This window comes from Pituophis catenifer, unplaced genomic scaffold (genome assembly GCF_029215685.1).
Source record: "Pituophis catenifer annectens isolate HBS135680 unplaced genomic scaffold, rPitCat1.0.hap2 SCAF_1, whole genome shotgun sequence".
NCBI lineage: Eukaryota > Metazoa > Chordata > Lepidosauria > Squamata > Colubridae > Pituophis > Pituophis catenifer.
This window is the reverse complement of record NW_027256881.1, coordinates 276,682,675-276,701,347: the sequence shown is the minus strand read 5'-3', so window position 1 is coordinate 276,701,347 and position 18,673 is coordinate 276,682,675. Positions and strand designations below refer to the sequence as shown.

The 18,673-nt window shown below is 36.2% G+C and overlaps 1 protein-coding gene across 2 annotated transcripts in view; it reads right to left on the bottom strand.

The window, feature by feature from the left end:
- The window catches only part of MADD (MAP kinase activating death domain), an 80,436-nt gene extending 71,815 nt beyond the window's left edge, over positions 1-8,621 (bottom strand). For both annotated transcript variants that reach the window (XM_070936720.1, XM_070936728.1), the window contains exons 1-6: positions 8,479-8,621; positions 5,428-6,042; positions 2,816-3,119; positions 2,383-2,514; positions 1,551-1,664; positions 835-915 (exon numbers count right to left, since the gene is read on the bottom strand). In XM_070936720.1, the coding sequence (XP_070792821.1) occupies positions 835-915; positions 1,551-1,664; positions 2,383-2,514; positions 2,816-3,119; positions 5,428-6,042; positions 8,479-8,540 (1,308 nt within the window). In that variant the 5' untranslated portion in view covers positions 8,541-8,621. The remainder of the gene's footprint in view (positions 1-834; positions 916-1,550; positions 1,665-2,382; positions 2,515-2,815; positions 3,120-5,427; positions 6,043-8,478) is intronic.
- Between the last annotated feature and the right edge of the window lie 10,052 nt (positions 8,622-18,673).

Sequence of the window (18,673 nt, the reverse complement as noted above, 5' to 3'; positions counted from 1 at the left end):
AGTTGTTTTACTGTCTTTACAAAATGTTATGGTGGTTACTCAATGTGTTTTGGACATGCAGCCCTTTTTCAGTTATTTTTTTTCTCATCCACAATCTAATGCAGCACTGGAAGGAAAATCACTACTAGCTCACCAAATATTTTATAGCTGACCAACCTAATTTTGACCTTTTTAAAAATAATAATCAATTATTAATTATTAATGTGATTGTTCCATTCTGCAAGTGACTACTCTTAGTACTGATCCAAAGCCTTTCCTGTTGGTTTTCTCTCTTCAAATTCCTACATATTCTGACTTCAAAAGAAACACAGTATATTTCTAGAACATGATTCACAGGAAAAAACAAGTCTGTGTACCTTCATGAAACAAGCAATATAAAATAAATTGAATCTTGGTGGGGGGAGGAGACAATTACTATTTTGTGGAAATTAGGAGAAATGAAAAGGAAGAAAATTATTACACAAAATGTTTGTTCCAAATCTAATAAGAACCAGGATTTCTCATATCCTCCTCTAAATACAGTACATTTTCTACATTCCAGTAGCTCTTCAAGGCAAGCTACCTGTTCATTTGGGGATCAGAAATTAGAAGGAACTTCAATAAGTAGCCAGAGCCTCCTTGTTCTAATACTAATACTATTTCATTACTAATTTTCTCTAATATACACCTCTGATGCTCACAGAGATTTTCCTTCACAAATGGTAAAATGATGATTGTGGAATTATAACCAATTTTGAGCCTGGACCTATTAAACTTTGGTCCAAGTTTCTATTGTCCCAACACTGTCATCTTAGTTTTAAACTCTTAACTATACTCACCAGAACATTAACTTACCTGCTTCAGATGCTTTTTCAGTTCTAAAACTTCTGGTTCTGGCAAAACAGGCAGTAATTCAGCATTTGTAGGAACAATGATCTGAAATTAAAATTTAAAAATAACATTGCACCAAAGAAATCCCTTGAGTGGATTTCTTTTATGTACCACAGAAACAAGCACAGTTAACAACTCATGCACAGGAATCTATGCTCCAGATCAGTATGACAAAGAGAACCAAATAATCCATCAAATATTGGTGATCAGGAAATTGTTGTTTTAGAAGCAGGAAAGAACAGGTATCTGTGTTAGTAAAAGCAATGCGGAATTAGAGAATTAATAATACTGACTTATGATCTGTCCTCAAAGTTACAACCATCACATCAACCTCACATTTCTGTGATTGCTGTTTGGGCACTTCATAACTGATTTGCATTTATGACGATTGCAGCATCTTGCAGTCACATGATTTGCAACCTTCCAAGCCAGCTTCTAACAAGTAAGGTCAATCGGGGAAGTAGGATTTGCAACCATATGATTTACTTAACAGTGTGGTTCACTTAACAACCATGATAAAAATGATCATAAAATTGATGTGGTCACATAATGACTTGCTTAATAAACACACCGCTTAGTGATTGAAATTCCAGTTCCAACTGTGCATATAAGTCAAGGACTACCTGTATCCCTAAATAATTCTCTAAATTATATTTAATACATAAATAGAAACTAGTTACCTTATTGGTGTCTAGATCCACCAGCCATACATCATCTGGCATTTTAAAGTCTAACTTATAAAGGAAGAAGCTTGCTGGGACTCCAATAATATAAGGTGTTGGGGCTAGGAGTAGCTGTAATGGGCAGAAAATAGTAATAAAAGTCAGATAAGAACAAAACTGGGCAAGTGTAGATACTAATGTATATACAGTATATTTTGGAAGAAGGTATATCAGAAGTAAGCATAACTGAAAGCTGAGAAGACAATTAAATAGTTGGGAAACTCCTTAAACTTAGACAGCATAGGGTGGAAAATACGTTTCGAAATAATAAAAATAATATTGTTTTTGAAACCTAGTTTCATGTAGAAATAATACCATCTTGCCAGAAACCAGAAGACCTGTCCTGTCTTAGACACAAAGCCAGATATTTGACTCTGGATCAGTCACTCTTTATCAGCCCTAGAAAAAAGGCAATGGCAAACCACTTTGAAAGCCTTGTCAAGAAAACTGCAGGGATTAGTCCAGGCAGTTACCAGGAATCCAAACTAACTCAAAGGCATACAAGTTTTTTTTCAAGCTACAGTAAATCAAATGTAAAACACTCATTGTTCTAAAGTAATTAATATAGAAAAGTGTGTAGAAGGAAAGAATTTAGACTTTTTAAAAGAAAAATAACCCTTTGAAAACATTCTTAATTCTTCCCAAGAGCAAGGGAAAAAAATAAACTGAAGATTTCAGTAACAAATAAGCAATACACTGAAAAAAAAAAACACCAGATACACATATTGGTTCTAAGGAAAGTCTTTAGTTGAGTCAAGGTTGGGCTATCCTAACACAACCATTGATATACCTGTTCTGCGGAAGCCATGCAGGTAGGGAGTAGAGGAATCACCGGGAACATGTATTCCAATGGATAGATCATAGACACAAATGCCATCACAGACATGGATAGAGCATTGTAATCTCGAGACTGCAGTACTACCTGAAGCCAAAGAAAAATTGCATTAGTGCAACCATAAAACAAAATTCTAAATTTTCTTATAGGCTACTCAGTTTTATTTTCATCTCCAGTGCTGCTTCCTTAATCAAACACTATTTTACACAAAAAGATACAATTATAAAGGACACACCCTTTATCGCTCCATGGACAATAATAGGAAATTATTGATTGTGACAAATCTACATGATCTTCCATGCTAAAGCGCTACTGAAACATTGTGGAAAGGCAATGCAGTCCTCACTGCTAAATTATCTATAATGAATCGGCCACATTTTCCTCTCACCTTATGTTCCAGAAGAATGCAGGACAGTACTTGCAAGCAGGCATCCACGCCTAACAGCTCCAAGGGCAAATGCAAAGGGAAATCCACCAGAGAAAAGCGGGAAGGGTCGGGGAGGGCAAACGTCAAAGCTGGCTGCAATTCATGAGGTAAGACTTCCACATCCACACGCTTCTGGCCAGCAACTGGCACAGGTGAGCGAAGAAGCCGATAAATCCAAGCCTCGGTTTCACGCAAATCATGTAGCAAAGCACTAGATTTCTCCTCCACAAGCAGTGAGCCTGTGAAAATCCGCCACATGGTGTCCCTTTACAAAAAACAATAGGATTAATACCCCTACTTTTTAGTAGTTCAACTGAAAATCCTGCAAAAGACATTAGGCTACAGCTTTGTTCCAAGAGAACAATAAAGATTCAGAAGATACTTTCGATACTTTAGATTGCAGACATACATAATATTAAATAAAAAAACCAACCATGATTTTCTGAACAAGTCATCATAGCATGCTGCAATATATAGCATTGAGCCAGAATGGGCAGATTCATTCATCATACTAAACCCAAAAGATTACTATATAAAAAGCAACTGTAAAATTGTTTATAATGTAGAATCTACTTTATCAGTTTTATGCACTCGTGTAGCAGTGTGTCATGCAACAAGTATATATATGGTTGTTGGTAGGGGAGGCCATTGAACAGAGATCAGAGAGTATACATTTCAAATTATGTATATTATGTTCTCCCAATCTTAGTTTTCAGACTATGAAAAGAAAGACAGCACAACTAAAATGACATGTTAATAATGTTCTAGTAATATAATTATATATATATCAGTCTTTGAGTAATTCAGTAACCTTATAAATCAAAAATATAAGCCAATTATAAATAAATAGTTCTCTTGTAACATATGCAATATTATCTTTTTACATTCATGATGAAAGCAATCAAGGCTCAAATGAAGTCACTCTTGAAATCAGACTCATACTCGTTTCGGACTCATACTACAGGAATTATTACTGTACAGTAATCAGAATACTTTAGATAAATAACACTCAATGATATTTTATAAATACAATTTAACTATCACAGTATTCCTGTGCATCTGAAAAGCAGAAAGCAATATCATGTTGCTGAAGTCCAAAATAGAATTAAAAGAGCCATTAGGGATAGACTTACTACAGAAATCAGTGTCCAAAATAATAATTCTCAATATTGTATATTTAGGTCTACTAACTGTATGTATTTCCCTTCAGCTTGCTTGAAAAGGCTTCAATTCATGCGTCTTTTCTTTCTTATTATTATTATCCTTGCATATCTTATTTATAGTATTATCAAAGCTCACAGAAGGAAATAATTATCAAGGCTCACAGAAGGAAATAATGGAATACTATAGCATGCATATATTTTTGACATGGTATTCATGTATGTACAGGTAGTCCTCGACTTACAACAGTTCATTTAGTGACCATTCAAAGTGACAGCGGCACTGAAAAAAGTGACTTATGACATTTTCACAGTTATGACCTTTGAAGCATCCCCATAATCATGTGATCAAAATTCAGGTGCTTGGCAACTGGTTCATATTTATGACCATTGCTGTGTTCCAAGGTCTTGTAATCATCTTTTGCGACCTTCTGATAAGCAAAGTCAATGGGGAAATGATATTCACTTAACAGCTGGGTTACTAACTTATCAGGTGCACTGATTCACTTAACAACTGAGGCAAGAAAGGTTGTAAAGTGGAGCAAAACTCACTTAACAAATCTCGCTTAACAACAGAAATATTGGGCTTAATTGTGATTGTAAGTTGAGGACTACCTGTATCTTAAAGAGATCAAACTTCTAACATCAGAACATTTTGGGGGGAATCACAAAAATTCTCATGACTAACTTTGTAGTCAAATGCCAGAATCTTTTCAATAAACCAATGCAGCATTTCGGCCATTCCAGTTAGAGTTAGAAAACCAGAACATGACACACATTCTATGTAACTTAAATAGCTGCCACTGTGCGTCAAAGCCCAATTCAAGGGGCTGGTTTTGACTTCTAAAGGCTTTAATAGTTTTTGACTCTGAAATATTTGAAAGCCACCTAGACCATGGATAAAGTCTCCCACATGTGAGCTTGATTCCTTATAACTCTATACATACGGTATATCCATATGGTTTTCCTAGCAACAATATGGAAGTGGTTTTCCATTACATTCGCCTCCGATTTTTTTTTCAACTTTCTTGTCTAGCCTATAGCCCTATATAAAGTCTTTGGGGTATTGAAGGCTCTGAAGAGGAGGTTTTACACCTTTAGCCTTTTACACCTCCAAAAAAAGAAAAAAGAAAAAAATTCAAGATTTTAATTTGGCCACACTATTTAAGCAATAGAAACTGTGTCTCTAGAAAATAAGTAACAATATGGTATAAAAAGTTTTACAACTCTACCAATAAACTCTCTCCACAGATTCTATGGTCTTCATGCACCCTATACATTCTCACATGAAGAGAAGGAAATCTAGGTCATTCTTATTTTGATAGGCAAATAGCCGGTTATATGAAGCAGATTTTATACTCCACTGTATCATTTAGATTTGGAATGTAGGGGGGGACCCCACTCCATCTATACCTCTGCACTCCTCGAGGGATTGCCAGCTTCTTGCCTAAGAGCCTCTCACTGCAGCAGTCCACCAGCTTCTTCAGAGTGTACAGACATTCACGAAAGGTAGAAAAAAAGGGATAGTGACTAAGAATGCAGAGTGAGGTCAGGGTACTGTTACGAGAACGATGAGTGCCTTTTGCTGATGATTTTCTCCGAGGTGACCGGTTTTTATCAAGAACTGGCTCTATGCTCTGTGGCTGGAGAGAGACACCGCTCTCTAAACTTTCATTGGCTCTTTCTTCTTGCACAGTTGAAGCATCCCCAGATTTGTGTGCCTTCTGTCCATCTCTGCTACGATGTCCACCACTGCCTTCACCCTTCTCCTTGGAAATGCGCTTCTGGAAGGACCGATAGAAGTTAACGCATATCCCATAGCGGGTGATGCCTGAATCTTTGTCTGTGAGCATGAAAACAAAGGAAGTATCATCTCGCAAGCTCATCCGCTTCTGCCGCACACTTAAGCATCCTTCTGGTTGGCAGAAAAAGACTACATCGGGAGGCAGTGGGAAATCAGTGTGGTCTTCTAGCGGGTAACGGCGCAGTAGTTCGGGTGTCTGTGCCACACTATCGCTACTTGGTTGCCTACAGGAATACAAGTATAAAATTACTGAAATATAATATTACTAAGGTAGAAATGTCACACTGATGCAAATCTTCCCAATGGAAACACCACAAATACCACAGGACTCTTTTTCTGTAAATGGGGGTTGTAGGTTGGGTTGCAGAAAGAAGAGAAATGAGTCATCTTCATGATCAGTAATATGTCAAAGAGAGCTTATGAATCCTGACAAGTTTGGACAGAAAAACGAAAATATACTCATGATTTATATACTTATCACACCATAATAGCTAAAAAAATGATACAATTATAATAAATGACTGCAGAGCCTAAATGGAAAATTAGATGATGGAAACAAGAAATTTAGTAACAAAATGGATCTTTTTTTCACCAAGCAAAAAAGAGGCAATAGTGAGACTGCCTTGATAGTGTAATAAACTGGTTTTATATTTGAGGTCTCTAATTCAATTGTAAGAAGGTAAGTCATTATTTTTACTTCCATGTAAGAAAGTCAGGGTAGGAAAGGATAACTTTCAGTAAAACAGAATGATGCATTAATCAGTTAAGTGAATCAATAGATAAACTAAAATTCGAATCAAAATCAAAGCGGCCAAAACTCACAACATAAGCTTTTAATTATATCACCGTAATTGCTTGAGAAAATATTTAAATTACCAACTATATAGATCAAGGGTGTTAAACTTGCGGCCCGCGGGCCAGATGTATCATGTGCTGGCCACGCCCATCCCGTTTTAGCAAAGGGGGGGAGTCGCAATATGTCACATGATGACAACGTGATGCCGCAAGTTTGATACCCCTGATATATATTATAAACTTCAAATACTAACTGAACAATTAACTAAAATTACAATTTAATGCATGTAATTGGCTTTCTGTAAACTACTGGTTTACAGTCCCAGTAGTTCCCCCATTCCTTGGGTTGAAATGGACAGGGCCCCTTGTTGATTGTGTGTTTGTTTACTTTTTGTAATGCTGTATGGCCAAATTCCATCTTGGTTTGGGGTTGGATGTTTATCATGTTAATATTACAAGCTGTCCAGAGTCAGTTGGAATTGGGTGGTGTCTACAATGGATCAAACAAATAAATATAAATTACAGCAAGTAATATCACCAATTACAAATGCCCTGCTAAAAAGTAAATAAAGATTGAGTTAACGGAGCAAGTCACGTGTTATAAAACTATGTAAATTCCTTACTCTGCTTGTTTTTTTAGTGAAAAGCAACTGTTGGAGGCTGCCATCAGCAATGAAAGAGGAACAGATGGAATGTGGGTGATCTTACTATCCAAAATTTTTTCTTCCCCGAAACACCCACTAACTACCTTCTCTCCACCATCATAAGATGGAGAAACAGATTCAATACTGTTTTCCTATAAGGAGGTAGAGAAAGTTTATGTCACAGCAGTTGGACAATAGGCAATTGCACATTGCTACTATTGCCAATGTGGGTATTAAAAGGAGAAATGCACTTGGCAGACTACCTTTTCTTCTCCACCTTGCTTGTGATCATAGACTTCACAGTAACTCAAAAACATTTCACATGCACCTTTCCCCTTTCTTTATTATTTAATTCTTATTCCAAGCTGTAGATTGCATTGGTTACTTGTTAGTAATCAAATAGTCTAAGAAGTTCAAATTCTATATTACATCACCTACAAGTTGTTTATAATGAAGTTTTTTCAGATTATTTTTAATGTTTTCTTCGGAAGAAATGCAGAGATCTTGGCGTATTAGCATTGATATCAAGTTGTCTTTTAATAAAGTGATGTCAAGCAATACCCAAAGCTTTCAGATATATGTGGGAGGCAGTCCTGCTGTAGGCATGAAAGCCAGCTGGTTGACTTTGGGCCAGTCACTCACTCTCAGACCAACCCACCTACAGGGTTTTGTTGTGGGGAAAACAGGAGGAGGAAGGAGTAATAAAGGCAGGATAAAAATCTAAGAAACAAATGAATAAACTGAGCCCTGGGGCACCTGCATCAGGCACTCTTCATTATTCAGTGTGGGTTTTGCATTTATGATACTGTAGGAGCCGCCCATTATTTTGGATATTTTATAGAGATGCTCACCAGCAAGAGCAAGAGCACTTAGACTTATATACTGCTTCACAGTGCTTTGCAGCCCTCTCTAAGCAGTTTACAATGTCAGCATGTTACCCCCAACAATCTAGGTCCTCATTTTACCGACCTCAGAAGGATGGAAGGCTGAGTCAACCTTGAGTCGGTTAGAATCGAACTGCTGGCAGTCAACAGAATTAGCCTGCAATTCTGCATTCTGCACCACCACTAATAAACATAAATGTTGTTCCCCCTCCCACCTTGCTTTGGGCTGGTGATTAATGGCAGCAGCTATTTATTATTTTCTATACCCCTTTATTAGACCATTGTGATAATATATGTATATTTATTCTAAGCAAGTACATCTAGATGTTTACTATACCTGGCTCCAATAATCACAAGGTAATCAAGTAAGCGAGGGCAGCTCTTCTTCTTTTGCACCATGGTCTCGCTTCCTATACTATGTCATCTCAATGAATTCCTTTGTCATTGGTCCATCTAATATCCAGTACGTGCTCTAACGAGAATTCCTCTCCCAATTGCAACATGAACCTACAAGTAAGAAATATTCCATTCAAGATTATATTTGCATCCATCAATGATAATGACAATAAAGTAATAATTTGAGCAATTTGTGATAGATATGACAAACATCAACCTATGCAAAATACTGTTCAGAATTTTACCTCTTTTATATCTATTTGGTAAATATAACAGGGAAAACTACATCCAAGATTGAAAACAGAAGTTTCATCTTTTCAATTACCTGCACTTTCCCTGCGAGTATCAGTCCTATTTTTAATATATTTTAAAATGACCCCACAGTATAACATTCTGCATTCCTGCATTCCTCAACATCCATGCTTACAAATAAATTTGACTAATATTTTCATGCATAGCACAGTTTATGCCTTCTTGGGGGACATTCTAGAGAAAAATATATGATCAAATATATCAGTCAACCAATAGTCTAGTGACTAGTCTTTCAATTACAATTGTATGTCACACATACAAAGCTGGGTAACAGGAACCTCGGGTAATCTGATTCAGATCAGTCTCCATAGCAACTCATCTTCTAGTCCCTGGATCATACCACATTAAGACTATTTATAGAAGCACATCAGCTCCCCCCCCCCACTTGCATGCATAAACATATCAACTTCACCTGAACTACTAACAAGATTCCCCTATGTACGATATCTTCCTTGAGCCAATAATTTACTATTGTTTTTGTGGCACCTTTATGATATTGCAACTTCTTAATCATTAGGGCTTTTCCCATTTATGATAGACACTACCAGCTTTTCTTCACATTTGAGCTAGATTATTGATCAAATTTGTATTAACCCACAATCTACAACTGTATGCAATCTGATCTCCCAATACTTCTATACATATAGAAGTATTGGGAGATATATATTTTCTTAAAATTGCCTTCTAGATATAAGTTATAAATTTTCATTCAAAACAATCCATATGCAAAGGCCACAATAAATAAATCAGATTGTGAATCTTCTTAATTTAATTGTATCTAGATGTGCAGAAAAGATTGAGGACCAAATCTGGTACCTTAATAATTTCTAGGAACTTTATTTAAACATCTAACGTGACATTTCCAAAAAGCAAAATAGGAATTAGTTACCTGTATCATACTAAAATTCACGTCTGTTTCTCTTCAATTGGGTGAAACAGTGCATCATAGGGCAACATGGCATTTAAATTTGGCAAAGTTGTGATTGCTTTCATGCTACTGCACCACTGTGATAAGCTACAGTCATCATTTCCAGTACACCCTGCCAGCTTCCTACAAGGAATATCAATGGGGAAGCCAGCAAAAATTTGGAAGTTGCTCCTGTTCCCATTGCTTTTTTTCCTGCCCATGATCATTCTGTTTTTCACTTAAGGAAATATCTCTGAAACAATGACTCATGGGTTGTCTACTGGTATTTAAATAGTGTAGAACAGGGGTGTCAAGCTCGTATCATGATGGCAGTGTCACATGACGTATTGCCACTTTTTTTCCCCTTCGCTAAACCGGGTGAGGCCAGCACGTAATGCATCCAGACCGCGAGCCGCAAGTTTGACACCCTTAGCGTAGAATATATGAGAGTTATTGCACTATGCTGAGAAACAGGGATATAATGCAGTTACAGATCATCTTGGCTTAACAACCCTAATTGGGACAGGAATTTCTATCACTAAGCAAAGCAGTTGTTAGGTGAAGCATCACATGACTGCACCATTTACCAATGGCCATTAAGGGAGGGTCACATGGTCATTAGGTGAGGACCTCATGCTTCTCCTGCCCAGCTGTTCTTGCCTCTGCTTCAATTTGCCTCATCCATTTTCCCACAGCTTTGTTGGCCCTACATTCCCCCACTGATGCCGTAGTAAAGGGAAACCTTCAGTTTTCTGAAGTCTATTAAAAAGATAAATTATAAAAATGAATCAGACACAAAAGTTAGGCTCCCTAGGCTGAAAAGCTAATAAGCATGACACTGTCACATAAGAATTTTTACTAATGAAAAATAAGAATTGTTATTGATGAAAAGTGGATGAGGCCACTTTAAATAGTTAATTGTTGTCAACCAACAAGTGGAAATTCTTATTGTAAGAATTGAAGCTGATGAGATGGGAGTCTGAGAAAGTCATTCACTAGACAAGTGACAAATGGCAAAAACTCTTAAAAGTTGTCACAGAGATGGACTTGAAATAGTTGGAAGAAGAGACTCAAAATTCATACTTGGGACTAATATAAATAAGGGGTAGATGCTTGGGTGTTCTTATATGGAAAACGTCTGCTCTATATGGCCTTCTAATTCTAGGTAATGCATTCCTTATCTAACCTTCTTGGGTCTGTGTAGAAATACAAAGTGGGAAGAAAATCTAATTGCTCTACCTGATAGAAAGCCATGGCCCTTACCTTAATTAAATACCACTGTGAGTTTATTTTTCAAATTTTTTATTTGCATTTGCATTAAATCTCAGTTGCATGGGTTTAACTTCAAAAATCTCCATTGTGCAGATTGCTAAAAAGGCATTAAGAGTTGCAACTTTATTTTACGAAGTTTTCCCTCTGGTAATGCTATACTTCTAACTAGAGCATACAAAACCTTTGCCAGACCTATCCTTGAATACTGCTCACCTGCCTGGAACCCACACTGTATTTCAGACATTAATACATTAGAGTGGGTCCAGAGGTATTTTACAAGAAGAGTACGCAACTCCTCTGCTCGCAATAAAATTCCTTATATCACCAGGCTTGAAATTTTAGGCCTGGATAATCTTGAACTATGCCGTTGATGTTCCGACCCAAGCTTAGTACACAAGATTATCTACCATAATGTCCTACCTGTTAATGACTACTTTAACTACAACCACAATAACACAAGGGCTATCAATAGATACAAACTAAATGTAATCTGCTCTAATCTTGATTGCAGAAAATACGACTTCAGCAATAGAGCAGTAAATGTCTGGAACACTCTACCTGATCCTGTTGTTAGTTTCTCTAAGCCCCATACCTTTTACCTTAAACTGTCTACCGTGGACCTTACATGTTTCTTAAGCGGTCCCTAAGGGGGCGTGCATAAGCGCACCAGCGTGCCTACCGTCCCAGGCCTACTGTCCCCATTTATATGTACTCATTTTATGTGTTTATGGCTATGTTTTGCTTATTTATATCCATTTATTTGTGCCATTTTTTCATGTGTCCATGTATATGTCTATACTGATACTTGTTTCCTTGTACTTGTTGACAAAATAATTAGATAATAAAAAATAATAAAGTGGAGGGAGAAGAGAATGAGCTAATAGAATAATTGACTAGTAGTCAGCAGAACCCCGTGATGTCACTATCCATTGTTAACATTCTTCAGCTGCATATGACGTCACTCTTCCTGTCTTTTTAAATCATATTTGCTTCCATTATATTCATATACCAATTGTTTTTAAAATTTCCTAGGTAATGGTAATGGTTTCCACTGTCCAGTCATGTCCGATTCTAGGGGATGGTGCTCATCACCTTTCTAAGCCAAGGAAGCCAGTGTTGCCTGAAAACATTTCCATGGTCATATAGCCAGCATGACTACAAGGTGTAGTCAAAGTGTTACCTATTTATCTATTCACATTTGCATGCTTTTGGTCTGCTAGATGGGCAGGATCTGGGGCAAAAACAGGAACTCACCCTATCATGCAGAACTCAGGTCTCTCCAGCTGACAAGGTCAACGTTTTTAACTACTGAGCCACTGCACCCCCTTCTTTAAATTTCTTACCTTTTTTTTTTTTAAGGTCTCATCAACTCCACCTAATTATGGTTTTCCTGGTCTTCTTCTTTCATTGAGATCATTCCTTTGTATATGTTTTTGCAATTTAATCACTCATTCTGTCTATATGACCACAACACATCAACATTTATTTTTCATACCAGTAATTCACTTTTATTTTCAATCCATATTCATTCAATACCTATTCGTTCTTAACTCTGCATCTTTTTGCTGCGTCACACATACCTTGAATAACTTATTAGCACTGTATTCGTTTTATGTCTTTCCTGATATGCCAAACTCTTACTATTATATAACAAAGTTGACAGAAGCATGCCCTTATACATAGCTATTTTTGCTTTATTTGACAAATATTCATTTCTCATCATAAACAATTCTCTCATTATACCAGCATTTTCATGTCTTAAAATTTCCCCATCTACCAAGATATATAAATTAATCAACTGAATCAATACACCTTTAATATTACATAAACTATCTATCTATCTATCTATCTATCTATCTATCTATCTATCTATCTATCTATCTAAATAAAACAGCCAAAATAATTTTTGTTTAACTAAATGCTGAATCATTCTTAGTATTCTATTTATTTTTATGCACATTTTACATCTATTATATGTTGCTTTTATTGATAAAATATATACATCTGTATGTCAACATTTTTCAGCTACATCTGCAGTCTTACTATATTTTTCAACATTCTTCCAATATTTATTACTGTGCTTTTTCAGAGGCTAATATTCAAAACATTCATTTTTAATTTGATATATTACCATTGCCTGGTTTTGTCCCAATGCTCATGATATTTTATGTAAGTCTACTCTTCAAGCCAATGTATTATTGCCTGTAGCTACTAACTAGGAGATGCATGCAGAAAAAAAGGAAATATAATTTTATGGTGTGTAATCAAGACTTTAAAGGGCATATTAAAATATATTCAGGAAAACTGAATAGTTTTATGGAAACTATCATAGCTTTTATCATTGTATCCAAATGCCTTTTTGTCCTTGTTCTGCAATATTTTGGAAACATCCATTTGTGTTTCTAGGATTTATTGCAGCATGCCTTTGAAACTACATACCATATTTACTTGAAAGAAGCATGAGGTTGCCCCCTCTCCAAATAATTATTTGGGAAGGCAGCCTATTTACACTCATTGAGAATATGTAAAAGATTAACATGCTGAAAGTGATTGAATAGCCAAAATGTTCACACTGGCTGCAAGGGAGAAAAGGGAAAACCAAAAATGAATGACAAAGCACACCATCCCTGCTCTTATCACTTTATATTATATCAGGTTTTGAATGTTTGCATTGGAAAGCTTATTTCCAGGATTCTGGAAAATCAGGATCATCAACTGATAGGATATCTTGATAGAGAAAATGAGTCTTCATTTCAGACAATTGCCCTATATTTTATTATTTTTACAAACAACCCAAGGTGGCAAATATATCCATCACATCTTCCTCCTCCTATTTTCACCAAAGCAACAACCTTGTGAGGTAAGTTGAGCTGAGAGAGAGCAAGTGACTGGCTCAAAGTCACTCAATTGGCTTTCATGGCTAAGGTGGGACTTGAACTTGTACATGGAAGGAAATGAAAAGAAAGTGGAGATAGCATACTCCCCGAAGAGAAGGTGGGTTTATCAAGTTCATCAAATAGAAGTTATAAATAGACTAACCTAGAAATAAGAATGATTGAATATAGTGGGATTTATTACAGGATAAATACTGAAATGTTTCCAAGTACTGTAGTTCAGATAGTTTTATACAATAAACTGATGAATTTATGTATCAAATAAAGTATTTAATTTTTAAAAATCACAAGCAAATAATTTTAATCAATATTCATTCATTTTAATTCATTTCAATTCAATATCCACTTTCGTTCTGGATCTGTTTTTTGTAATGTAATCTTTTCCACTATGTATTAAATGCAAACTTGCATGCCCACATATATGCAAGTGTGCCAAATACTCATGTTTGTTGAGGGGAAAAGATCAAACAAACAAAATTCGCTGCATAAGATTGGGTAATCCTAATTAAAGAAGGGAATTAGGCAGTTGTGCATTTATAATATCTCTCTAATTATTTTTCCTTTGGCTTAAATTTTAAGTGATCTTCCATTCTGATACGAATTGCATATACATAGACAACTTACTCTGTCTCAAATTATTCTTATCTTGCCTTGACTCTATCGCCAAGGTAGCTATCTGTTCTCTCTAGATGGCTTCAGACAGCACAATCAATAACAAAGACTTGTGGGAAAGTTGTTAAAATCTTATTCTTCCTAATACTTGAAGAGATAAATCCTTAGGCTGTAGATGCCTTTGAAAGCAATGACAAGCATCCTACATTTAGATTTGAGGCATAATAGTAACCAATACAGTTAATTAATATTAGCCTTATATTTTTATGTATTAAATTTATATGCCATCCATATTTTTATTTATTAAATTTATGTGCCACCCATCTCACTATCCAGCGACTCTGGGTGGCTTATATCCCCCCCCCCTTGTTATTCTTTATGTATGATGCAACAGTGTCACATTTTACTCACAACGAAATTCAGAAATCTTTCAAGAGCAGTTCCCACTATTGTGGAGATTACAAAGACATCTACAGTAGAAATAACCCTAAGCATGATATCCACTGGAGCCCTTTCAGATGTGAGGAAGAAGCCATTTTCATCAATTAACTTTATTTTAATTTACTATGGTCAATTCCATTCCCTTTTTAATGCCTACATAACACTCCCACTTGATTTTCCTTGCTTATATCTTCACAGCTCAGAAATGAAATAATACTATAACTTTGAAACACACTGTGTTGGCACTATACAGAAATTGTAACTGTCCCTCTCCAAATAATTATAAAGCAGTAGAAACCAATTGTGAGGAAAAACATTATAATGAGGCTAGGCTGAAGGATATATGGTATTCCAGAAATATTATATTCCATTGGTGGGATATAATAGCCTGATACATTAATCCATTAGTCTCTAGGAAAAGGCATATCAGCTGACATATAAGTGGTAACTGATAAAAACAGTTACTTAATACAACCAGATCAGAGTTAAGAAGTGATGACTTGTCAGCAGACTACTGTCTTTTGAACAATTGAACAATTTACCGTAATTTACATGGATTTTATGGAACAATTCTTTGATATATTCAGAAGACTTTAAAGTTCTGCAACTTCTTTGTATTTTATACTATAAAGAAAATATATTCTCATGACATTTACAATGAAAATCATACACACACACACACACACAGAGAGAGAGAGTTTTGTCTTATTTTGAACACATTTATCTCAATTAAAGGAATGCATACAAGCTGAAACAGCTGAATCAGTTGTTTCAAGCAAATGATCTACTGCATCTGACTAAAACCATAAAAGCAGCTAAAAGCAGCCTATATACAACTAATTGAAGCAAACAAAATAAATCCAAAGCAGCTTGGAAATGGCCACAGTAGCTAATCCCATAATTGGAAATAGGATTATAAAAACTATATGGTATGTAGGCCAAAATGCTTTCAGTTGCCTGTCTCTCTTGGTGATAAGGGAATTCCAAGGCTCTATTTGTATCTGACTTCTACAGTACCTTTGCATATTCTTAGGTATACATAAATATGCTCCATATTTATGTAATTCTGCGTAACATTAAACATCTAAATGTTCATATAATGATATTCACAGGGATGAGTTTCCTGATACTAAATGTTTTCCTACTATGTAAATGCAGATCTCAACTTCTATTTAACCGCAGATAAAACATACAAATTCTTGGATAGTAAAATAAATAAATTGTTACAAAGCAGCACCAGTGTGCATTTGCATTACAACAATTAGTGTAAATAATACATGAAAATCCATTCCTAAAATACATATAACTTCTTTTCACAATCCCCTATACAGAAATTTCTTTGGTTGTTTTTTTTAATGTTGTTTTTAGAAAAGGTGATGTATTCTTAATTAGCATTTTCAAATTATACAGAAACTATATGTATATATTTTGCTTGAAGTAAGTAAATAGGTAATAAATAAAATTATTCTTTCCAAGATATATATCTGTCTACTTATAAAGATAGCAGTGGAAACTAAAATATACAAATCTTAAATTAAATATTAAGAATGCAAACTTTTTTTTTTTTTAAATTTGATTTATATGCCGCCCTTCTCCGAAGACTCAGGGCGGCTTACAATGTGCTCAGCAATAGCCTTCATCCTTTTGTATATTTATACAAAGTCAGCTTATTGCCCCCACAACTGGGTCCTCAATTTACCTACCTTAGAAAGGATGGAAGGCTGAGTCAACCTTGAGCCTTGGCGAGATTCGAACCCTGCAGTAATTGCAGGCAGCTGGTCTTAACTTCTGTGTGCTATTATTTATTATTTTAATGCAATAATGAAAGGCTTTAATTTGAACCTGTAAAAATTAAAAGTATTGATACCCCAGAAAGGCTATTTTCAAAGCTATTTAAAAAGACTGTCTCAGTTGTGGAAAATCTATTAAAGATTCACCAGTTTTCCAGAATCTAAAAATTTCCACAATGGATATTATGCACATTTGAGGGTTTCATCATTTATTATATAACTGAATATTGTTATTGAAAATAAAATGGAAGAAAAAATTACCAATATAAGTTTAACAGATGCAAATCAAAAAGTAACTGGCAAATCAAAAAGGATACTAAGATATTTTTATACAGTTAAAATAAACTTTGATAAATAATATTTATCACACTAAATTTTCCAGAATTCGTTGATACAAGATGAATTACTAAATAACTAAATCCTCCCAAGATTCTATTCAGAAGTTGATTAAAAACATTACAATCTAAATATTTTTTTAAATGCTCCAACATTTTATTCTAAAAAATCAGTGAGTAATAAATACAGTGAAAACATTTTTCCACTGAAGTTTTGATACGCTTTAAAAAATCCTACTACAGTTCCAGATACAGTAACTATTTGTCAAATAACTTTATATGACACATTCAAAAAAAGTAAAATATATTGATGCAGCTATGCATGTTAGAGATCTAGTTCTCTGTGCATCAATTCAGGACTAACTTGTCAATAGCATTTACTTTCAAATATGTTTTTTTCCTTTTCCAGATTGCTTTAACCCTGAGGAAACAACATTATTCCGTAGTAAACATTCTGTAATTTTCCAGCTGTACAAACTACAGCCTCCATATGCAAGTGAGATCAGTCCCCCAAATTTTGTGCATGGTATAGCACATTTTTCAAGTTCCTAAATATGAAACCTGAGAAGATCCAAGGACCTCTAGAATAACAAAACCTTCCAAAAGAATATGCTGAGACTGTGGGACCAAAAACATATCTACCGAAAAAGTAATGTTATTTTCAAGGTGTGATTTTTGGTAAATTCTCCTATCCATGATCCTGATCAACCAGCTTTTGCACACATTACCCTCAAACCAACGGTTTATTTAATCAAACCAACTGCTTCAATCTGCACAACAAAACGAACCATTATCTAGTCATACTAGCTGGTGTATATAAACACCCTGCCCAAACTAAATTTCATCCTAGCCTAACCTGGGTCTCCGGGCAAGACCACAGAGAGAATTTAGGAAAACAATTGCAATGGATGATGCGCAGCTTTTGAAGGCTACTGGGATCAAGGAAGGAGTTTGTCCTGCGCACATTCAGCATGAAGGTTTGTATGGTGTGTGACAACACAAAATCCAGATAAAGCTTGCATGCCAAGGGATGATGATGATGATGATGATGATGATGATGATGATGATGATGATGATAGAATACCAGTCTGTCTGTCTGTCTGTCTCTGTCTCTCTCCCCCCCACCCTCTCTCACACACACAGTCCTTCCACAGCACATACCTCTCACAACCTATTGTTGCAGCTTTCCACGGCCCAGGCGCTCTCGCTCCCAGTTTCCCCACACAAGCACTCCTGCAAACGCTTAATCCACACACCTCCCAGCCCCACGCGACAACCTCCCCTGCGTCAGCCGTTGCAGCCGCCCCCCTTTCCATCTTTGAACTTGCACTCCCATCCTCGTGCCTCCCTGCTGCTGCGACATCCGCGCTTCGTCACCCAACCACCACGCCAAACCTCCAGCCTTGGCTGCCCGAGTCCCCGCCGTCTTCCTTAAGCCGCGCAGAGCCTTCCCTGGACGGACCGGCTTCCCGCGGTCCCTCCTCAAGCACGGGCTCCCCATCCCAAGCCCATCCGCCCCCACGGGCTCTCCTCGTCCCCTTACCCTCGCCGTCCTTCCCGGCCGCCCTCAACC